Here is a 25,545-nt window from a genome sequence, read left to right as displayed (position 1 = left end):
ATTTTTCTTAGATTCTCTTTTTTAATATCTAAAATAATATTTTTTACCTTTGTTATATTTATATGACATTTGAAGAATATATAACACCCGCATTTGAATAAGCTAATAATATATATTGCATATATATATATAGAAAAGTCTTCCAAGTACCAATTAACATATATACTTGCTAATAAGTTACCAAGTCAAATAAATAATAAACCTAAGTAAATAAAATACATGTTTTTCTCCTAATGAACTTAAACAAAAAAGAAACTAAGTTGTCCACTTAAAATCAAAAGAACTTTGTGCTTCACCATTATGCCAAGAATTGTCTTTATGTCTTTAGAAAACTTCATCCAACAATAAGAAAGCTGCAGTCAAATTTAAATGAACAAAAAAATTATAGTCAAAACATCAGCTATACAATAACATGTATACTCAAGTAGTACAACAATTTAGCACACATATACCTAATCATGATTTGGTATATGAGTCGATGGAGGAGAATGCCGAGGAACTAAATTTGGATCTTGTGCATTATTTGCAAACGATTGCTTAGATCGCAAGAGAGAAAGCGCTTCATCAACATTCATACCAGTAATCAACTATAGTAATTTTTAAACGAAGTAAAAATTCACATCAGATTAATCTTTGACTTTAGTTTGTTAAGTTAAAGAATACTATAGATAATAAAAAAATTGTGTGACCAAAGTTGAAAGGAAAAGTATAAGTGAACAATAATATTAGCGAACAATGTAAACAATGGAGTTAAAAAAGTAAATTAATCCTAAATGTAATTAATTGTTTGATTAATTAAATTCAAATAATAATCATTTTTCAAATTAAAAAAAAATCAGGGTTTCACATTGGTGAATTGAAACTTTGCAACTAGCCTTTCATCTTATCTTCCTCTCGCTTGACCCTTTTCTCTTCTGCACTCTCAACCCAGTCCCAACTCTCCATCCGACACCACCGCCATCACCACCGGCGACCACCGTTGTCTACCCTCTCTGTCTTCCTTCTCTTCTCTTTTTCTTTTCTCTTTCTCCATTTCATTCTACGCTACCCCTGTTTTCTGTGCAAAGTCCAACCCCGCGCGAGAAATTCCAGTGCAACCCAGCAACGACTGAGCTCTGTGCCACTGCAACACCGCGTCTGCTACCTCTCTCTTTCCATTCTTTCCCTTTCATCAACGCAGGTTTCATGCTTCCTCCTGTCCGTGTTCTTTCATTTATTTATTTTAACTAATTTTTAATTTTGCTTTTAGTGTTTAGATTAGGCTTCGATTAATTGATTGATACTTTTTGGATTTCAAAATATTTGATGGCTGATTTTTCTGGATTGATTGTTGCTTAAATTGGGTTTAAAATTCCTGTTTACATATTGTGCACACCATATGCTCGGTGAAATATCTAAGTGAAACTTTTTGTTTAATTCTTATGTTTGGCCAGTATTTATCTTACATTTTGTTATCTTTAGGCATTATAATTCAGAATTGTGTAATATTATTCTATTTTTAATGATGTTTAGATTAAATTTTGACAAGGCACTTGATTATTAGTGTTGTTTAAACACCAAATTCGTTTAAAATTTTAAATTTGGTCATTTGATTAGTGTAATTTAAGAAGTGCATATCATGTTTAGTTAAGTGAATTGAATGAAACTACCTATTTATGTATGTTTTAAACATTTCACATGATTGCCATTAGATTATTTTAAATTTCCATCCTTATGCTTCCATGCCATGCATGCACAAACAAATTTGGTCACAAACTCACTTCATAGATAAAAATATATGCTCTAAGTGGAGATGCTGTTTATTTTGGATGTTCACTAAATGTGTTTTTTGTTTTTGCATTCTTTTTTATTTTTCACACTATATAATATTGCTAGAAAATATATGTACAGTGTGCATAACATACAATATAGTACTCAAAGACCCCAAAATTTCAATTAGCAAGTCCACAAAACATACAACACTAATTACTACTATAAGAAAAATAAATTAATTAATAAACAAATAAGAAAAAGAAGAAATAAGAGAAGATTGGCAAGGAAGGAATTGAAAAAATGAAAATAGAGAACGGGAGTGTATCATTCACATCCAAGAAGAAATAATGAGCTTTTTGACTTTTTCAAGCATAAAAATGGACTTGGTTTTAGGTTGTGTAGGTGCGATTCAGTTGTGGCAAATCCATACATGCTCCATATAAATACTTAATATAAGTCTAACTAATTAGGTGAGATTTTTTATGAGTACACTTTTTATTGTTTTTATTTCTTGTAAGTTATGTATAGTAATAAATTTTTAATGATACTTTTGGAAAAAGTATTAATAAAATCTTTTTAGTTGAAACTTGTTTAGTAGTACGGTATCTAATTAATTTGTGTATGTTTGACTGTAGGTCATAGAATGTACGGACATTACTGGAAGTGATGACATGGATCTTGTTGATAAGGTTTGGTCTCTAGTATATTGCTATTTTTTCGTAAACCGCATATTTGAATCGACCATTAATCCTCATATTCATCGAATGATGTCTGTTTTGAACTGATTCGCAGTTACTGGATCATGGTTGCCTTGCCGAAGACGAAATATCAAGACTTGGGGTGCGGTTTGAGCATTTGAAGCTGGCTTAGAATTTTTATGCAACATATACAAAAAAAGTCGATTTCGATTCAATAGCGTAGCGGATGGTTATTTCTATTGGTACCCACATGGTTATTTTGTAATGGCCTTAGTGTGGTGTGTATAATTAGTTACAATTATGTTAAAATGGATATTCAATTTAATAGGATAGCGGATGTTTATTTCTCTTATTACCCAGATGGTTATTTTGAATAGTTTGGGTGTAGTGTGTGTGATTCATTAAAAGTATTATAAACTGGATGTTCGATTTAATAGGAAAGCGAATAGTTATTTCTTTTGTTACCCAAATGGTTATTTCGAATAATCTGGGTGTAGTGTGTGTGATTAGTTGCAAGTATTTTAATATGGATGTTGGATTCAATAGGATAGCGGATGGTTATTTTTACCGGTACCCAGATGGTTATTCGTAATAATCTTGGTGTAGAGTATGTGGTCAGTTACAAGTAACAAAGTCTGAATGTTCGATTCTATAAGCTAACAGATGGTTATCTCTATTGTCACCCAAATGGTTATTTAGAAGAGTCTTGGTGTAGTGTGTAAATAGTAACAAATAGTAGAGGCTGGATGTTCGATTCCATATGATAGCGGATGGTTATTTTTATTAGTACCCAAATGGTTATTCTTAACTAATAGCTTTTACGCTTGGCTAATATCTTGAAACAGAATCAAAGTAGTTAAAGAACTAAAAATGTTATTCACCATGGAAATTTATCCTTACTGTTGTAACAAAACTCCACCACGAAAATACGTAAACAATGTGAAAAATATATTTGTGGTCTTAAAACTAAGGTCCAATTTGGGCTAACAACTTAAATAAGCTCTTTTGAAAAAAGAGTTTAAAGTAGAAGGACTTTTATTAATAGCAACTTATAAATAAGTTATTTTGTGTTGAATTTTAATTATAAAAGTACTTATTTTAAAGTTGTAGTGTTTGGATAAATAATTCAAAAAATACAATTTTTTTAAAGAGAATGGATATTAAAATTCTAATTCACAATAATATTGATGGCAATACAAAAGAAATTATTGTATAGTTAGTATTTGTTATTTTATTATGCATGATATGATAGGTGAAAATAAAAAATGAATATGAAATGTGTGTCAATGTATATTTTGTTGCTATTTTTTAGCTCTTTTATTTTGACTTTTCATAATTTAAAAGTAAAAAAAAAAAGCTTCTGCTACTTCCCAAACGGACTCTAGGTATATTTAATGCTTTCTCTGATTCCGGTTCTTCTTTACAGGTTCATCAATGTCCTAGTGCTTGGTACTGTGAAAAGTAATTTAACCTCATTTTTCTTGTTTTTTGTGCGGTTGTGGCATACACGTTCTTCATTTCGATCCAACAAAGTTCGCACCTTTTCAATGGATCCATTGTGTGCTCCCATGATAATATCCTCCATAATCTCCACTCTCATTACCCGAAGCATATCTATATGGTATTTTTATTGTGAGGGTGATGAAAAAACACAAACGAATAAGACAAACCGAATTTCAGAATCATATACACAAAATTTTTTCCACCATTATAATTAGTCTTCCATAAAATTCAGAATCGAATTTCACACGCATAAAAAATATTATTTTTATACAACTATGTATTATTCTTAAAATTTTAACACGAGTCTTTACAACATCCATGATCGAAAATAATAAAGTCATAAATATGTAGAAATAAAATATTATGCAACTATAGTATTTACAACTAATTTAACTCATATCTAGTTAAGCTACCACTAAAAGCTATCTCTTTTTTGCAACCATCTAATTTTATAAAATTGAACATCCATAATTCATAGAAATTAAAAGTCAATCACATGAACCAAAACCAGATAAAGAAAAGAATTCTAAAATATCAAGTCCAAACTCAATCAAATTTTATACAGTTCGCTTTAATCCAAGCATCTATAAACCATGTGATATTTCTATCTTTGTTGTAATTTAAAAAAAATATGAAAATCAACAGTAGAGCACCCACAGTCCTGCATAGTATGAGTACACAGTTAGATAACAAAAAATTCAAGTAAAACAAGGTTCTTGGAAGCGTAGCTGTCAAAATTGAACTTCTGATTACGAAAATCACCAAAATAAGTCATAATATAATCAGCTTGATAGGCTCTAGAGATTAGTAACAATAGAAATTGCTTCCTAAATGCTTTAGATCATGTCACAACGCTCAACTTTAAACATTCATCTAATATAATTTTTCCGTTGCAAGTATTAAAAAAATCAAAAGGACCACTTAACTTGCAACTTCAAGGCAACGCACTATTTATTTTGATCTGGTGTGTCAAAAGGACTATTCATACTGACTTACTCACTGTTTTTTAAGTCTAAAGCTGGTTTATTTAGAATGTTCCCAAATATTGATTGCGATGGTAGTCAAATATGCTAATCAACATGTAAATAGAATCTTTACATGGTCAAACTCAATGCCAAAACTACTGTCATTTGGATCCTATCCAATCAAATGCATCAAATGCAAGTAGATATGTGGGAAAAAATAAAATATACTTTTAGCTAAGACTAGACAAATGCAAATTGATTCCAACTTATACTTATAATTTTTTCCTTAAATAAACAAACAAAATACCAATTCAAACCTATCTCTTCAAAATCAATATGTATAATAAGAAAATTGAACAGTTATTCAAATGTGACACCCTTTTAGGTTAGGTATTGGAAGGAAAAAAAAGTTAACATCCTCAACCAAATTTTAAACAATCGTGCAAAAAATTTAACCATCCATTCATGTATAGAAATGACCATCCGACTTAGAATAATTAAACAACTCAGAAAGTAACAAATTTTAAGCACGTGCTTCACACCAATTGCTAACTTACTAATACCCGAAGACAAAACAAACCTAAATACAGTCAACCATTAAAAAACAAGATACGAAAAATCAGATCCTCAACAACATGTACGGGTCATTATTCTTTTTAGTTTTTTTAGGTTAACAAACACTTGAAGAAGTCAAACAGGCCCAGTAATTCTCAGAAGCAGCAAATCCTTCTATGCAACCATAATATAAAAATTATTATGAACATCTAAACATTGAAGAAACGGCTATTGGGGACCGACCTTCAATAGGGCCAAGCAATAGTTTAGGTATAGAGATTTTAGATTATTACTAAATTACTGTAAGTGGTGAAGAAATATTGAATAGCATGTAATTGACTATTTGTCATCAGTTTGGGTCAAAAAATGGGACTTGGTTTGAATAATGGTGTAAATCTTTTGGGCTTCTTTTTCTCTCCTTGTTAAGTCTTCTGCTCACGAGAAACTTTCCCTTTCCATGTGAAACTCTTCTAGAAGCTATAGGAATTATTCTTGGTGACCAATGACCATAACAAATATTAAACTGAAACATTAACCAAATCGGGCATCAAATATTTATCAAATTAAATTTACTCTCAATCTGTTGTGCAATTAAAAGAAAAAAAAAGAAGAAGAAAAACACAATTAATGATCGATCGAAATAGTTGAATTATAATTGAAGAGTCAGGCGGTCATACCCAAGTGTTTATCAGTCTTCTTTAATTTTTCTTTTTCTTCTTATCAATCAAAACCACTCTAAACTTTGTGGCAATTTTCTCGTTGTTGGATGATTTCTATGTTGATATATATAGAACTTTAAATTAACATGCTTCATAATGGAAAACCATGACTTTAAGCTATCCTGGATGGAGCTATATCTAAGGACATCAAACAAGCCAAAAAAGATATATAAATTGAAATGGATTTAGAGACTTTTCCTCTACTCATATCATTTAAATCTCACTAGTAAAAACAATTCCGGGCTATGTTTGGTTGAAAGGAAAGAAATAGAGAGGAAAAAAATAGAAAAGAAAGAAAGGAAAGGAAAGAAATTGAGTGGATTTTTATTTTCTTTAGATGTGTTTGGTTGGAAGGAAAATAAGAAAGAAAGAAATGTTATAAAAAGACAATCTTATCCCTATATTATAATATATATTGAAAAAAGTGAAGGGGTAATATTGGAAGTAGAGAGAGAAACATTAGTTTTCTCTCCATTTTCTCTCCAATGTTGGAGAGAAAAAAAATTGGTGGGTCCCACCACTTTTTTTTCCATCCATTTTCTTTCCCCTCAATTTTTTTCTCCAACCAAACAATGAAAAATAATCATTTTCCTTCTTATTTTCTTTCCTCCCTTTTCTTTCCTTCTATTTTCTACTCAAACAAACATAGCAGACACCAATATATTCTTAATTATGTCATTGGATTTAGAGACTTTTGTATTATTTATTTTTTACAATATATTTTCTGTTGTCATTCATATCTTAATAATATTATTTTATTTTTTCTACAAATTTATGTAAATATACAATATAAAAAATTCACGTGTGAAGAAATATTATCAAAAATAAGAATGACATTATCATTTTTTACTAATTGTCTTTTATTAATAGACACATTATGCGTATAAATGAGTTAAGCTTTAAAGTGGTCTTTAAAGTTACACTTGGGCCTTAAAGTGGTCCTTAAAATTAATAATTATCCAAATTTATCGTCGAAGTTACACTCGAGTATTCATAATAGTCCCTAATGCACTTTCCGTCCATTGCTTATCATTGAAAAGCTGAACTGAACTAATTCTTGCCATGCTGGCACCATACTAACTAGCTGATGCGACGAAAAAAACTTTATTTTTGTAATTTGGTCCCTTCCCTATTTAAAATCGTAATCCTCAAATTATCCTCATCGGATTCTATTCTTCATTCTCTTCTTCTTCAACTCTATTCTCTTCTCTCACGGTTAAAAATCCAATCATCATAGAAACAACAATATCATAAAAAAAGATCAAAACCAGTAAAAATTATAGAATAAAACAAATCAGAAATCACAAGCAACAACAATCACAAAAAAAGTTAAAAAATCAACCATTGCAGTTATATTAAAACAGGATCGACAACAACAATCACCCAGAACATTAAACAATAACGATTTTGAATAACTAAAGAAAAACTAAAGAAAAACTCATTTTGACCACGCGCAGAGAGAGAGAACCGAGCTAGAGGAGAGAAGAAGAACGTAGAAGAAGACATAGGAGACAACAGAATAGCGCAGACGACGAGTAGTGATGGCGACGAATAGAGAGGAAGGCAACAGTGAAAAACGAGACAATGCAGTGACGCAAAGGGGCCAGCGAGCGACACAACGACGAGATGGAGGCCGACGAGCGATGCGACAATGAGAGACGATGACAGAGAAGGTTGAGGTTTGAGCTTTGCCTCTGCAGTGTTCGAGTGTTGTGAGGGTGAGAAACTAAGTTGAGGAGGGGCGAGCGGTGTGCCCTGTTGGGACAAAGACTGGCAAGAGATGGCGATAGAGAAGGTTGAAGAAAGCTCTGCCATGTGTTGAGTGCGTGAGTGTGAAAGAGTTGAGTTGGGGAGGGACCACGAAAGCCATTAGGATTTTCCTTTGTTTTTTTTTATAAATACAAAACGACGTCGTTTTAGTGTCAGCATGGCAGGAATCTGTTTATCTCAGTTTTTTTAATGGTAAGCAATAGATGAAAAGTGTTTTAGGGACAACTATGAGTCTTAGAGTGTATTTTCGAGAACAAATTTGGATAAATATTAATTTTAGGGACCATTTTAAAACTCTAATATAATTTCAGGAATCACTTTAAAGTTTAACTTTGCCTATAATATAATAATATAAATAAAATTGTGTGAAAAAAATTACCATGGATTAAGTTAAACATGATGCATGGAGCTTAAATGAGTGTGAAATAAAAAGATAAATAAATAAATAAATAAATAAATGCATATTGTTTTTTTTAAGTTAGAAGTGAGATTTAAATTCAAAATCTCTAAATGAGGATATGAAAACTATGCTATTTAAATTATGCGTAAATCATTTAAATTTATTGAAAACTCGTTTTTTATTAATTTTTCGATGAAAATTTTTTATATTTAGCATCTTAACAAGTGTATTAAAATGTCAAATGTGCGCACATAAATTCTCTCAAATTTTAGTTACAGCTAGAAAATTAGGACAAAAATATTAAGACTAATTTTTTTAGTTATGAAAATTTAAAATGTGTTATGTCGAATTATAAAAAAGTGGTATATTTTTTATAAATATAGAGATAATTTTTTTAAAAAATTAAAATTCACAAATTAAAAACTCAGGTTTATTTAGGATATAAAACATTTGTATTAAAAAAACGGAATTTTAGATTTCTGGGTAAAAATAATTATTTTTATGTAAAATAAATTAAAAAATCTGATTTGTATATTTAAAAAATTATTTAATACTAAAACAGAAATTTAAGCTTTAAATTTGTAATTTGTTTTTTAAAAAATAAAAATTATAAATTTGACTCTTAAATTTATGATATTTATACCAAAAAAATTACATAAAATTTTCATATTATTAAAAAATACCACCTCAAACTGCAACACACAAATTAAGAAGCGAAAATTTGAAACTGACATTTCCTTCGTTGTATTGGTTGGCGTGCCATACACCACATTTAGCTGAGTGCATTTTAACATTTTCCAAATGATTAATGAAGTTTATTGAAGATAACACAAGAAACAACAGCGACAACCGTCCTTTTTTAAAAATAAAGAAGTTTTTGCAGAAATAAATGGCCACAAATTAAATCAAGACAGCTAGATCTTATCCACCTTTTTCTTACAGAAAATTGAGTCCTCACATACCTATTTCACTCAACTTAAGCTGCCCCACTTTATGCAAACCACCTAAATTATTTCATTTAAACATTTTATTTAAATGATCAAAACAAAAAATATCAAGAATTTTTTAGTTTGTGAAAATCCTTTTCATCAATAAGCACTTTTTTAATCGTTCAATTTTTTAAAATTTTAGTTTCTTATTAATAGTTATGTAATTAATAAGTTACCGAACTATAATTTAAATAACATAATTTTTTTATATTTATCTAAAAATTACAAATTTAAATCTTACTTCTAACTTAAAAAAATAATAAATTGATATAACGTTATTTTATTTTTTCTTAACCATATCACTTTATAACATCATATTATTTATATATATATATATATATATATATATATATATATATATATATCAATTCATATATTTTTAATTAAATAATTAATTATCAAAATAATTAAACTTCTCAAAATAAAATATTATATTTATGATTCTCAAAATAAAATAATTAAACATACTATAACAAAAGATTTAAATTTTTTTATAATCAAATATATTTTTATATAATAATTAGTTGATAACTAATTTTCTATGTATACTAAACAATGGTGGATTTAAATAGTATATCAATTATCAAATGGTATGTCTCTTTATCTGGTCTAGAGATTTTAGATTCAAATCTCACTCTTAATTTTTTAAAAAAAATAATATATCAAATATAAAAAAATTACTATAAGAACATCAGAATTTACTATTTTTATCATTATTTAATTATCAATTTAATTTTTTTAACTTAGTTTCATTAGTTTAGTAATCTAAAAATATACTTTGTCCTATATTTTTAAATATTGATAGTAAAAAATAATAAATTCTGATTATTTTTTAATATTTGTTTAAATAAATAAAAAATTGAATAGTATTAGTTTTTATTTTAAAAATTTCGCTAACATATAAAGTATAAACACATGATAAAATTACCAATTAAAAAGTTTTTATAAAAGACTATGCAAAACTTAAATTTTAAATGCATTTGTTATAGATTTATTAAAGTAAACCATTAATTTGGGCAAAGGTGGCTAAACCCTTATTTTAGAAAAAGAAAAAATAGTTATTTGACATATATCTCTAAAGAGTAAAGTCAATGCTTGTTCTTCCCTTAAACTTCCCACTCTACCAATAGTGGTGGTTGCAAAAAGATTCCTCTCTTATTTTACTCCAACAAGACTCGTTCAAATTCACAAAATAGTATCAATAATTCACAACACTCCTTTGTCCTTCTCTTCCATCAAATAAAGCTGCCGACAAAGTTGTTAATCATCGCCATCCTCAATAAGAAAAAATGAAGAATAAGGGTTTCTCTCTGGCACTGGTCTTCATGATCATCTTCCTTTGCAGTTCTTCTTCTTATGGAAACTACTGTGAAGGTGGCGATGATTGCCTTATTGGAACCGATTTGGAGTCAGAATTCTTGATGAGTTCTCATGCTGCAAGAATGCTCTACGATGTGAGTCAGTCAACGACCGGAAAAACCAGCAACAGAAACGGTCCTTCTGTTGATTGTCCTCGGAATCAAGGTTACCGTAGCTGCTTGTCTTCCAGAAATGGTCGTGGATCGAACCAAAATTGCGGTGACTACACAAGGGTTTGTTAATTTATTTAATTAGCAAGGTGTAATTTATGATTTGTGATGATGATCAAGATCAATTAAAGTTAAATTTCGTTTCTTGATGTGAAGGTGTATGCGTATGTTTGGATATTGTAATAATAATGTGATGGAGTATGTGAAGTTGTTGTATTTATGATTTGATTTGATACTTCGTTTTGCTGCATAGTCAGTCGGTGTATGTAATTATTGTTGAGGAATAAATTCCATGTGAGATGGAAAAGTTTATAGTAGATGGTGGGACGACAAATTCATTCTTGCTTTGTACCTGGGGGAACACAACATTCTTGATAAGTACCAATCCCAGTATTACTCATAAGTATTTGCAATTCTGTTTTCATTCAATTCAAATTACTGCTTTTCCTAGAATTTTAGGGCGTGTTGGTGAATTTGGTTTAAGAATTTAGAGGGCATATTTTTCTTTTTTATTTTTCAATTCGACTGGTTAAAAACTAATTCCTCGCAGAACTGAACTCCATTTAAGAATCTATCATTGACCAATAGGTATTGCTCGACTGGACCAAACATATTTAACCCATATAATTTTGATTCATTTAAGAGTTTATCATTGACCAATAGGTATTGCTCCACTAGACCGAACATATTTAACCCATATAATTTTGACAAACTGCTAACCTACTCCCTATTTTAGTGGGTGACCACAAGACAAGGCAGATAAACTGCTTTGGCACTATAAACAAATAGAGATGTATTTTCTTAATTTTTTTTAATTAAATGTGTAAAGTGTAATTTCTAATTTTTTAATTTTTTTTATCTCTCATTTCTTTCTTAGTTTCATTTATAGAATATATGGTGAAAGATGACATTTTAAACTCAAGTGAAAAAAATTAAAAGGATCGAATTCCGAAAAAAAATATCCAAGTTTGTCTCTGTCAATTTTCGCCAAAGATCACCTAACTTCTAACAAAAAAATAAATGATAAAACGATATAATCCTTCACTTTATAAGACGTATCGATCTCTTCTAATCCAAAGCAATATACTTTGGTTTAATAAAAGAAAACACAGGACTATCGTGCAATTAACAAGTTAAGATCCATTTATACATGTCCGTTTTCCCAATGATAGTGTTTCAACAAAGGGGAGGGGTAACTTGAGAAGAGGGAAGGTCTTTCTTGTAATAGTAGCAAGGCGAATTAGATAGTATACATTCTCCCCTCTTTGTTACAAGAGCAAAGTAAAATTAGGACGTTCGAAAACATAAATCGACTAAACTCGTATACTTTCAATATAGAGAAGCCAGCTCAAAAAGATCTTTGTGTTCATCGGATACATAAGATTTCACCTTCATAGTGGGTTTCCCATCGCTTCCTGGTGAAATGCACTTAATCCCAATGACAGTGGCCAAACCTGCACAGATAAGTTTTTGTCAACCCAATGAACAATGCCAAGGACAAGTAAAAAACATCTAAGGACACTGACTTTCATAACTTCACCTCACACACAAAGCTAATTGATACAGCCAATAATAAATTCTCAGCTTTTTACCAATAATGCAGAATCTTTGACCCATTTGCTTGTTACTAATCAAAATAGTTAGTTACATACTAAAAATGTTACACTAATTGGCAACAGACTATTATACGGTGATTTCATACCAATTTTTCGAAGCGAGCAAACAACCCAGTGCAGTGGTTACATTTGTAACCGTAAAATATTTTACACTGGAAATGTTTTAGATTAGATTGTGGACTTGACAACAAATAGTAAGGGAAGAAATCAAGTATAGCAACATTTCCACCATCAATAAATAAAGGATGAAGCTAAATTCCAGCTTCACCGAGTGTGCTCCCATGATAACGCATTACGATTATACTCACTATTATGTACGCGACCATACACCATTCTTTCCCCTTTCCAATATTCCAGAGGCCTTGTCCTGATCCTGGTGCTTCTCCTTAGTCCAGCCTCCCATGATGTACCGGCAGCTGGGAAGATAAAGCATAAGTTAATGACTATAACAGAAATATTATAGAAAATAAATCGATGAGATCAACGAGCAGTAGAAAACCTGCAAGGGACTGCCTCCGAGAAAGACTTCTATCTATATGTTGTTTTCTCGAACACCTATCTCTCCTTTGTCTATTATCAGGCAAAGAATTACCATCTGTCTTTTCCTGTAACCAGGGACAGAGATTCAGCTCCAAAACCATAACTTTTGTAATTATTATATTTAAATGCACCCTGTCTATTAATAGTCTTAAATGTATAGTACAATTTGGCTTTTCCTTTAAGATAGGGAAGAGTGTAGGGAAATGAAATTTCTGTAAATAAAGCCCAATACATCATTAGTTCAAGACAAGAAACTGTTTGAATAGAGGCTACTATCTACCTTGCTAATACATGATATAACGAATAATAATTGAAATGAGATTCAAATACAAAGACTGAAAGGGGAACAAAAAGGAAAGCAGCAAAGTTGTTAACCTGTAAACATTGTTCTGAACCATCATCTGATCTTCTGGAATCTTTATCACAATCATTGGCTTGAAACCCAGTGGTGTCTGACTGATCTGCTAATCCATACAAACAACTGACTTAGAACTATCAACAGTAAAGCTAAAGGTAATACACAAAAGATGTCCTCCCTTGATTTCAGATCAAAATAATTTATCAGGGAAGTACCTGAATTGTCATAATGTGTAAACAACAAAAATTAATCAAAACTTATCCCACTAAGACCAACGACATTGATAAAATTAATGGCAGCATTCAGCTCTATCGAAAAGCGAAAACTGGCAGTTTTCAACAAATCCACACACACACACACACACACACTCTCTACAATAGGTAAATTAAGTCTATGAATCCTTAGAAGAAAAGATTAAAAAACCATAGGTTAAATGGTGAAGTATGACAATTTTTTTGCAGAAAACAAGGGATCAATAAAGTTGTTTATGCATTTAAGATAAAACTGGCTTAGTGTACCAAACTGCTAAAAAAAGGTGCATTTCATTTCAAGTGAATTGATTAAATGACTACGGCAAAGAGATCTCATGGGAAGAAAATAACAATAAAAAATATTTTTTTGAGTAATAGGAAAAGTAGATCTCTAAAGAATTTTGCAAATTTATAGGTCCTTAAATAAAAATAAAATACCAAGTAAATCTCTCAAAATTTTGTAATGGAATTATAGGTCTTGAGAAAAAAAAAGTACCAAATAAATCCCTGGAGAAAGAATAATTGAAACACTAGATTTATAAGTCCCTAGAAAATTGAAATATTAGACACAATTCATCCTTCTAACCTATAAGTCCACCCTTGCAAATTTTCAGGATTTACTTGGTAACTTTTTTTCTCTCAGGGACTTATAAGTTGATCGTAATGTTTCTTTAAAAATCTATTTGATACTTTTTTCCCTAGGGACTCAAGCCCATCAAAAAAAACTTCAAGAACATACTTGTCTTATTACTCTATTTTTCTTAATTAAAATAACAAAATGGAAACATTATAGAGATGGCTTGGGGTCAGCCATGAATTAACCAGCCATTGTGCATGTATATCAGAACCAGATGAAAAAATGTGCATACCTGGAGGATTCACCAGGTTAATATTAGAATCATCTGATGGCACAGCAGCTGCATGTGCCTGCATATTCTCTGCCTGTATCAAAACATAGATTGATTCAGAGCTACAAAATTTGCCACAATTCAGGATGAAAGAGCTTGAAATATAAACATACGTCATCCTCGATTTCACAGGGTCCATTTGTTTCAATATTTGGCATCCCTACTCTGTCATTCATACCACTGTCTCCAATACCCACATCCATGTCAACATGAGGACCATTTGACTCAGCATTAGCATCAAACTCAGGCTGCCTTGGGTTATCCTCCAGAGACTTTTGGGGTGTACTAGCACAATCTCTAATGGCGTCTTCAACTGAATGCATCTCACTGTCTCCAATATCCACGTCCATGCCAAAATGAGGTCCTTTTGACTCAATATTAGCATCAGGCTGAGGTTGCCTTGAATTATCCTCCACGGACTTTTGGGGTGTAATAGCACAATCTCCGATGGTCTCTTCCACTGAATGTGTCTCAATTGTTGCAATTATTTCTTCAAGTAAGGGTATATTCAGTTTAGTGGGTACCATCCCAGAACGATCTTCCTTGGATTCTCCAGAAGAACTGGAGCCATTCCTGACTGTGTCACCTGCTGAATTTGCCTTACTAATAGCAACACCATCATCAATTATGTTTGCAGAGTGTACTAGCACATTCATACCACTGTCTCCAATATCCACATCCATGTCAACATGAGGACCATTTGACACAATATTAGCATCAAACTCAGGCTTCTTTGGATTATCCTCCAGAGACTTTTCGGGTGTACTAGCACAATCTCTAATGGTGTCTTCAACAGAATGCATCTCACTGTCTTCAATATCCACTTCCATGCCAAAATGAGGTCCTTTTGACTCAATATTAGCATCAGGCTGAGGTTGCCTTGAATTATCCTCCACGAACTTTTGGGGTGTAGTAGCACAATCTCTGACGGTCTCTTCCACTGAATGTGTCTCCTTTGTTGCAATTATTTCTTCAAATAAGGATTTTTTCAGTTTAGTGGGTACCATCCCAGAACGATCTTTCTTGGATTCTCCAGAAGAACTGGAGCCATTCCTGACCGTGTCACCTGCTGAATTTGCTTTACTGATGGCAACACCATCATCAATTATGTTTGCAGAGTGTACATTTGACAGCTTCCCAGAAGCAATAAGATTGGGCTCCTGGTGTATCAGAGGGACTGGAGAATTTGTTCTGTTGGATAAAGGATCACTTCTGTCAGCTGCAAATGGATCCACTGATGGCTCTGTGCGTGAAATGTGCTGCTGCAACAAAGGTAATAGAGCAAATGGACTTCTTGGCGGGGTAGGTGAACCTGATTGCTGCAAGAGGCATCCTATGTCCTGTCTAATAGGCGTCCTATTATTAAATCCTGTCAATAAATTATCGAGATTGGACAAAGGTTTCCTCTTCCTTGGCTTTGATGAGTTCCCATGCAATGATTTCATATCAAGAATTTGGCTATTATTTGGGAACTCAGGAACAACTAATTTCTCTAAAGCAATTGGTTTGATCTGTAAAGTCTCCTGTAAGAGAGTCATTGCTCCATCCCCTTCTAGATCTTCAGAATTGCATTGAAGCAATCTATCCAGTACGTCACTGGTCTTGTTCTCTTCAATAGCAGGTGAATCTGCAGCAAAATACATCATATCAATATCTGAAGTCTAGAAAACCAGAGAAATGTAAAGCAACTAGTGCTAGGAGGGAAGGCCAAAACTCATTGACGAATAACATATACTCAAGAGAGATTATAAAAAATCAACCCGTGCTCTGTAGAGTGTCATTCACTTACCAATTTCTTCATTTTCCAGCGGAGTAATACAAGCTCCACCTTCGTCTGCGCTCTCACCAACAGAATCAAGACAAACAGATTCACTTGCCTCTTGAGAGGGTGGACCATAATTGTTATTGTCAAAAGTTTCTTTTGGATATCGATGCTTGTATTTGACCCGCCTGAGCCATATGATATTATGACGAATATTAACAAACTAAAAATAAAAGGATGACAAACATCATAAACAAGGCAATGAGAGTTGATTATTTAACAATTAGCATCGTACCTCTCATTATTCCCTGAAAGTCCTGGTCGACGTTGTCGCGGCTTAGTGGTAGTATCAGACGGATTTGACTCAAGTGACACACCCGTCAGCTTCTGTATCTCTCTTTTTGCATCTATCCATCAAATGCAGACCGAACAAGAGAAAACGTTAGAAACAACATCCAATGTGTGCACAGGAAAAGAAATATGGTGACTTACTTTCTAGCCGTTCATGGGCCAAGAAGAATTCCACTGGATCTTTCAGTTTATCAAGGTCCTGCCTTGGTATCAAACTCTCAACAGATTGACTGTCAAAACAATAAGAGAGAAACAAATTCAAAAAAAAAAAATCAGCATGACAAAATGGGGGAAGGGATGGGATTGGGGGTGAGACTGGAGAAGGTAATTTTACATTTTAGTTGGCTTTAAAGAGAAACGAGCACGCTTCAGGCCTAAAGCAGGTCTCCGTTTTCGAGGAAACTCCAAAACCTCTTCAGCAACAACATCATTTTCTTCATGACATGCTGGATCACTCGAGATTTCAGAGTCAAACAGTCCAGGATTTTCACATATCACAGCCTTCAACTCGTCAGCAGGAATCTGCAGTATCTGTGAGAGGCATGGATGGCAATTAAAATTATGGTTGCAACATCCATTACAACCACTCTAATTCTTCTGCTTTTTTCATTTCTTATAAAAACTCAAGTCAAACAATGAACTCAAATTTTGAAACCCATGCATCACACCATCTATTCATACATAAAAAAGTAGCAAAGTAATTTAATCCCGTCGAATTTCACCCAAACGAAAGGAACAAAAATTGCCCACACACAATGCACTTTGGTGATTTACTCAAAACCCTAAAATTCCACTCTTAGCTGGAACAAAAGATCGGACACAGACACAATAATTGGAAAATTGACAACACTTAGTAAATAAATTCCGACCTGCGGAAAAAAATTAAAAATAAAAAGTGAATATGAGCTGAAAGGAGTTGAAGTGGAATTGTACCGTGGATCGGAGATGGTTATGGATGCAGTCCAGATCGTAGTTGGGATCGTAGGGCTTCGAAGAGGAAGAAGCAGTGACAGCAGCAGAAGAAGATGATATTATTTGGGGAAAGAGGGAGAGACCCCAATAGTTGGCGAGAGGATCCATCACTTCACACACACAACTTTCTTTCTCCATTTTCATTCATTCTTTCAGTTCAAGATTTTCGGCGAGTCTGAAAGGTCTTTGTTGCTTTTGTTGTGGATTTGTGATGGCTGTGGTGGCAGTAACGGTGGCTGTGGTGGTGGTTGTGGTGGAAGGGTAATGAAGATGATGAAATTGGAAGGATGATGATGAGTGATTTTCAACTTGCTTTTTGAATGAATGAATTTCCCGGTTCAATTCCGCTACGGAAAACAGACACCAAATCCAGAAACAAACAAAATTCAAAATCATATTCTTCAAAATTTAACGACGTCGTTTCGTAGTATATTGATAGAAGCTGTTAATTCTCTTTTTCGCTATAAATTAAATTGGTGTAATTATTAAAAGAATTTAGTTTTTAAAAAATGTTATGTGTAGACTAAAATCAATTATTATGTATTTGTATATAAAAATATATATTGTTTAATTTATTTTCAGTATGAATTTTATATTTTTACATATATTTTATAAAAATATTATTTATACACTAAAATTAGTTATTGTGTATTTGTATACAAATATATATGTTATTTAATTCGTTTTTAATATATATTTATATTTTAATATATTTTTTATATGAGTGATTGATTTTAGTATATATTTAATATAATTATATATTTTATTTTAATGACTAATTTTAGTGGTTAATTTTAATGTACATCTAATATGATCTTTAATTTTGATATACACAAATATCTAATTGTATATTGTCCCAAACATCCAATTATATGCACAAATATTTTAGTAGTTAATTTTAATGGTGTTTGCTACGGTACGATCATAAATTTATACGTATCGATACAATTAAAATGTGGACAAATTAAAACACGACACATGGATTATATTTTCTACGTCAATAATTATTTTTTTTAAATATATATTATATCAATTATTTTACTAAATTATCCTTATACTTTAATAAAAATAAAAAATATTTTTTATCTAATATTATAAAAAAACTAAAATACCCTTTTTTATATTAAACAAAAATTAATTTAAAAATCAAAATCAAAATATATCTCATTATTCATATACATTAAAAAATTATTTCATTGATCATAAACCCTAATTTAATCTCTCTCATCCCTATTCATACAAAAAAAAGCACATCTGAACATTCTTTTTTTCATCATTGAATATCAATCTACCAATAAAATACAACCTCATCCTTAATTTCTACCGGACAGCAGCAGCCTATCCTCACCCTCTCTCTTCATCGTAGCCGCGCTCTCTCTCCGTCGTTCTTCACGCAAGCAGCCGCCTTGTCGTTCCCCATGCATCAACAGCTCATCAAATCGTCCTCCACGTAGCAGCAACCCCGTGTTACTCTCTAGCATCGTGCCTTCCTCCACTCCTCCCTGCAATTGCCACTCTCTGTCTTCCGTTTGCAGCTGTTCAGCCCTGCCGTTTCCGTCGTCTAGCCCCACAGTTTTCGTCGACACAGTCTCCTGTATCTAGAATGGAGCCTCAGGTAATTCGCAGTTCAGTTCCAGCGTTCTCTGTTCTAACTTTTGGTTTTTTTATTTTTTGATCATTTGTTGTTTTTATAATTTTAATTATTTGTGGTTATGTTCACTATTCCAGTGTTCTCTCATGTAACTTTTGCGGTTGCTATTTCTTGATTATGTAATTTTAATTTGTGGTTTGGTATTTAATTTGTGCTTGTTCTAATTTTAGTGTTGTTGTAATTTTAATTTATGCTATTCTAATTTTAGTTTTAACATAGATGGTGATACACAGTTGAACCAATGGGATGATGAAGATATGGTTTCAGGCTCCAACAGCAAGCATAGTTACAATTTTCAAGCTTCCAATGTTAATCCTAAGAGAGAAAAGTACCTCAGATACCGGACCAGACTGAATGCTGCAGAGTATGCTTGTTTTAGCTGTGTAATTTAGTTTTTATATATGTTTCAAAAATGCCAACCTATCCTAGATTCAAACCTTATGTTTTCTTGGCTTCTTTCATGCGGTTTTAATGCATGTAATGTGAAATATACCTTCATCCTTTGGTAAAGAATTAGGAAGTACATACTGAGATTTGGTAACCATATCTAAGTTATCTTCATTCAATCCAAAGTTCATCAGAAGAGGTGCTCTGTAATTTTAGCTTCAGGTTGGTATAGTTACTCCTTTCCTCCATACAATTTACTTTTCCTATTTTTGTTGGGAGAAAGAAAAAGAGAATTATGATAACTTGATTTAAGAAGGGATTAGTTTCATGAGCGCGTTTATGGTTCATATTCATAATAAAATAATGATACCGATGTTGCAATGTTAACTTTCCTAATCCTAATTAATTAAGGATTTAAGGTCTAGTTTTTCTTTTCTTTAATTTTTTCCTTTGAAAATTATTTCTAACAAACATCACTTTACGGTAAATACTTGATGAAAATGTTTGTATTGAGGCAAGTAGAGGAATTTGACAGAGAAATACTGATTAGTATATGATGAGTATAACCATATTGATTTCGGCTTTGATTATCATTGCTGGCATAGTATCACACTTAATGACAACATCCATGAGTAAAGCTCTCTCAAATGCATCAAATCAAAGTAGTAATGATATATAATGCAAGGTTTGGTGAAAGGCCGTACTCAAAGGGTGTAATGTAAACAGGTTAACCTGACAATTACATCAGTGACTGCTGCTGTTTCCAAAAAATTTATCAATTTTCATACTCCAGTGACAAATGCAGCCATGCAATCATAGTGAAGCTTCAAATATCAAACAACTTCAACAGCTTCATTGTCTTGTCTTAATTCTGAGCTCTTCTTCTTCCAACATCATTACTTCTCTAAGGCATTTGGCTGTCATCTCTACTAAATGAACACAACAATTAACTAATAATGCATTTGGATTTGTGTATGTAAATTAAAAAGTGTGCATTTTGATTAAAAGATTATGTGTATTTTTTGGAACAAAAATATGTATTTATTTATGCATGATATAACAGCTTGGCAAATATTTGATGACGATGGCAATGGCAATGGCAGTTCAACCAAGTCTAACAAATTAAAAGGAGGCAAAGTTGAGTGATTAGGGATGGATAGCCTTTGAATGTTTCTTGATGTTGATATGAAGAAGACATACATGAACACCAGAATTTGCTATGGGAAGTTGGAAAAATGGTATTAAATGGTCAAAGGCGCACCACTGAAGCATCACTACGTGAATTCTTCTTTGCAATTTTTCATTAATTACTTCTTCTTTCTCCGCTTCTGGTCTGAAGGATCCTCTGAGTGATGTTTTATGTGCTGCGGTAACTTTGCTTTAATATACAATATACTAGATTTAAAATGTGTGATGCACACAAAAATACTAGAATACAAATGAGTACTATAAAATAAAATTATTTAATTTTAAAGGTATATTAGTAAATGCTGCTGCATTATTAGTTTCATTAATTAGTGGAAAAGACATAGCATCATTTTGTGATGAAGTGCATGTAAATCAAGGTAATCATAAACTTGCATTACACCTTAGGATGGATGTTACATTGGATTTGTTTGAAATTGAATTACAAACAAGATATCTTTCCTCTAACTAACTAACTGACATGCTAAACTCATGAGAATGGGATCAATATATGTCACATATTCAGGCGGAAACAGCCTGTCTTACTCTTGAACCGGCAGCAAAGAATTCAGTGATGCCTTTTTTAGTGAAGAGAATGAAAATGGTAGTTAGCAATAGGTTAGTTGTTATTATGCTATTATAGTGTCTCTCATTCTCTGTATTGTAGCAAAGAAGTCAGTAAGGAGTTGACTGATATCAAAGCTTCTATTTCAAGCGTTTGAGCACTCTTCTGATCTACAAAATGATGAGAAACAGAGGATCGCACTTGGAGAGAATATAATGAGGCTCCTGCGGAAGTTTGATACTATTCAAGTATGTGTTACTGATGCTGTTTACTTAATATCAAATCAGCAATTTCTTTTCAATATACCTTGATTTGGTAATAAAATGTTGCATCAAGTATGTATTTGTTTCACTATTCTTTTTATCAATGGCTTTACATTACAATCACGTGCGATAATTGTGATTTGTAAATGATTAGATACATATGCATTAGGAGGATTATTTAGAGTCTTAGTTAGCTTCCTTGTCCTTGATCAATGTTATATACCAGGGCTTGCATCCAAGTTTCAGGGAAACAAGAAAATCTCTGGCAAGAGAGCTTACATGCTTGCAAGAAAGGCTTGATTCTGTAATGGTCAAGAGCAATGGAAGAGGTTCAATCTTCTGAGGAATCATCAGGCTGGGTGAAGGCTGATAACTCGAAAGAATGTTATGTGTTATAAGCTTGTAATTCTGAAAAACATAAAAAATTTACAAAATTACTTTGCGCACGCAAGCCATATCTCACCCTCCAAATCTTATCTTAATCCTCTAATCATTCGGAACGAAAAATTACATCCAGAACTTGCTATCAAAATTTCAGCCCAATCCACCATTGAACCACTCCCCAACTGCAGATTTATAGTGACTGCATAATCAACCCTAAAAGAAAAAGAAATATCATCCTAATAACAATATGGTAATGAAAATTGGGGTCAATTACATCAAATTAATCCATACCGAAGTGCATATTATTCGACTATGATCACAAAATTGTAAAACTTAAATTATTAATTTAGTAAAAGTACGATCATCTTCATGAAATATTTGAACAAAAAAAATCAATTATTAGACTAGACGTGTAGTTCAACAAATCACATAATATTCAAAATAGGAGCTAGTAAGCTTGACATTTCCAGCAGAATCTACAAGCGATCAAACACTCAAAGCCCCGACCTAATATTTTCTTCAACAAGGAGACACTTTATCAAGATTGTGTTTGATAACAGATTTTATTAATGAATAACGATATTACAGAGGTCTTTATAAATTCATGTAATAAACTTGAATGCATTAGAAATGTTACATCTTTTTGTTTAAATTTACAGTTAAAGAACCAAAATTAAGTTGATATTTATAGTACATTTAGTTTAGCATATACATTAAAAAATAAGAAAGATAGAAAAACCACCTTTTCTTGACCTACATATAACTAATCCCTTCTCAAATCAAGTTATCATCATTCTCTTTTTCTTTCTCCCAACAAAAATAGGAAAAGTAAATTGTATGGAGGAAAGGAGTAACTATACCAACCTGAAGCTAAAATTACAGAGCACCTCTTCTGATGAACTTTGGATTGAATGAAGATAACTTAGATATGGTTACCAAATCTCAGTATGTACTTCCTAATTCTTTACCAAAGGATGAAGGTATATTTCACATTACATGCATTAAAACCGCATGAAAGAAGCCAAGAAAACATAAGATTTGAATCTAGGATAGGTTGGCATTTTTGAAACATATATAAAAACTAAATTACACAGCTAAAACAAGCATACTCTGCAGCATTCAGTCTGGTCCGGTATCTGAGGTACTTTTCTCTCTTAGGATTAACATTGGAAGCTTGAAAATTGTAACTTTGCTTGCTGCTGGAGCCTGAAACCATATCTTCATCATCCCATTGGTTCAACTGTGTATCACCATCTATGTTAAAACTAAAATTAGAATAGCATAAATTAAAATTACAACAACACTAAAATTAGAACAAGCACAAATTAAATACCAAACCACAAATTAAAATTACATAATCAAGAAATAGCAACCGCAAAAGTTACATGAGAGAACACTGGAATAGTGAACATAACCGCAAATAATTAAAATTATAAAAACAACAAATGATCAAAAAATAAAAAAACCAAAAGTTAGAACAGAAAACGCTGGAACTAAAACCTGAGGCTCCATTCTAGATGCAGGGGACTGTGTCGACGAAAACTGTGGGGCTAGACGACGGAAACGGCAGGGCTGAACAGCTGCAAACGGAAGACAGAGAGTGGCAATTGCAGGGAGGAGTGGAGGAAGGCACGATGCTAGAGAGTAATACGGGGTTGCTGCTACGTGAAGGACGATTTGATGAGCTGTTGATGCATGGGGAACGACAAGGCGGCTGCTTGCGTGAAGAACGACGGAGAGAGAGCGCGGCTACGATGAAGAGAGAGGGTGAGGATAGGCTGCTGCTGTCCGGGTAGAAATTAGGGACGAGGTTGTATTTTATTGGTAGATTGATATTCAATGATGAAAAAAATTGTTCAGATGTGTTTTTTTTGTATAAACAGGGGTGAGAGAGATTAGATTAGGGTTTATGATCAATGAAGTAATTTTTTAATGTATATGAATAATGAGATGTATTTTCATTTTGATTTTTAAATTAATTTTTTTAATATAAAAAAGGGTATTTTAGTCTTTTTTCAATATTAAATAAAAAATATTTTTTAATTTTATTAAAGTATAAGGATAATTTAGTAAAATAATTGATATAATATATATTTAAAAAAAATTAATTATTGACGTGAAAATTATAATCCACGTGTCGTGTTTTAATTTGTCCACATTTTAATTGTATCGATACATATGAATTTATGATGATACCGTAGCAAACACCAATTTTAATATACATATAATATAATTGTTAATTTAGGTATATATCTAGTAATAATAATAAATACCTAGTAATAAATATATAAATTTGCTTGAAGTATCAAAATTAAACTCCAAATTTAGACAAAAAATATTTTTTTATAAAAATATAAGTATTTATCCTGATGACTAAGCTCTTACTTATAATTAAGTGTGTATTAATCTACCTTTAAAATTAATATAAATTGAACTCAAATAAGAACTTCTTCAAAGTAAAATACATAAAAGACCCTGAATATTAATGGTAATAGTAATTCTGGGAGCTAATCATCGGTAGAATACTCAGATACTATGGTGAGGTTAGTCAATAATTCAATATGACATGGATTAACCAAAAATGGTAGAAGTGTAAAAGAACAAATTACAACCTTTTGCTCTCACTAGTGCACAACACCCATGGAATGGAATTTAATTATTTTCCTCGGAGGAGTATGAGGCTGAGGGAGTGAAAGGGAAAGATGAAAATGTGGACCATTGTGATTTTTTTTAATCTACTTTTTTTTTCTTTACCAATTTCGAGTTGCTTTGATTGAGTGCAGTTTTACTTAAGGGTGGCAAACGGACATAAATCTATCAGATCAATCCGCAAAATTTGTCAAAAAAATGGGCCAGGTTAAAAAATTGAGACAACCACACATCAAAAGCCTGCCTAATCGCATTGCTTAAACCGTGAGTTTTGGTGGAACGGAGCGGACTTTTTCACCGAGCTCAGGATTTTTTTGAAAATGTTCTAATTTAGTGTTTTAAATTATGTTTTACATTTAATTGATTATGTTCTAAATTTGTAGATGTTTAATTATATGTTTTGGACAATATTTATTTTACTTTAGACAATGTTGATTTTATTATTTTGTTTCAAAAAACTTAGTTTATGATTATGTTTATTACATATTTATAATTATAAAAACTTTAATATTTGTAAATTTAAAAATTATAATTTTGTTATGTCTTTAAAAATTATAAATTTATTAAAATAGTTGTAAAATTATATATATTATTTAATACTTAATAGTAGTAAAAAAAAAAATTTGACGGGTTTGACTCGCCAATCCGTTGTTAAGCGAGACAAAATAAGATTTTTTTTTTTTTGGCCATGACAAAATAAGATTTTAATATCGCTTCATTAGCTAAGGCGGGACAGGCCAGCCCACCAAAGGGCAGGCTTTTGGCGGACGGGCTTTTCCCGCTTGCCACCCATAGTGCTACCATAGATGAGAAAAAAGTTGTG

General features: G+C 31.8%; 1 protein-coding gene and 1 long non-coding RNA gene across 2 annotated transcripts; one reads left to right on the top strand and one right to left on the bottom strand.

Moving 5' to 3' along the window:
• Positions 1-11,901: 11,901 nt before the first annotated feature.
• LOC112717952 (uncharacterized) lies at positions 11,902-18,041 on the bottom strand. The gene is made up of 11 exons (XM_025769871.3): positions 17,600-18,041; positions 17,001-17,197; positions 16,808-16,896; positions 16,611-16,722; positions 16,343-16,503; positions 14,667-16,180; positions 14,515-14,587; positions 13,412-13,497; positions 12,996-13,101; positions 12,805-12,912; positions 11,902-12,334 (listed from the first exon to the last, which is right to left on the bottom strand). The coding sequence occupies exons 1-11, from the start codon at positions 17,780-17,782 to the stop codon at positions 12,210-12,212; spliced, it is 2,754 nt and encodes a 917-aa protein (XP_025625656.1). The 5' UTR covers positions 17,783-18,041; the 3' UTR covers positions 11,902-12,209.
• Positions 18,042-18,904: 863 nt separating this feature from the next.
• Positions 18,905-21,269, top strand: LOC112716534 (uncharacterized). The gene is made up of 3 exons (XR_011866926.1): positions 18,905-19,253; positions 19,509-19,898; positions 20,403-21,269. It is a non-coding gene; the product is annotated as an uncharacterized lncRNA (long non-coding RNA).
• The last annotated feature ends 4,276 nt before the right edge of the window (positions 21,270-25,545 follow it).

Source organism: Arachis hypogaea, chromosome 10 (genome assembly GCF_003086295.3).
Source record: "Arachis hypogaea cultivar Tifrunner chromosome 10, arahy.Tifrunner.gnm2.J5K5, whole genome shotgun sequence".
NCBI lineage: Eukaryota > Viridiplantae > Streptophyta > Magnoliopsida > Fabales > Fabaceae > Arachis > Arachis hypogaea.
The sequence above is the reverse complement of the archived record's forward strand: the minus strand, read 5'-3'. Positions and strand labels throughout refer to the sequence as shown.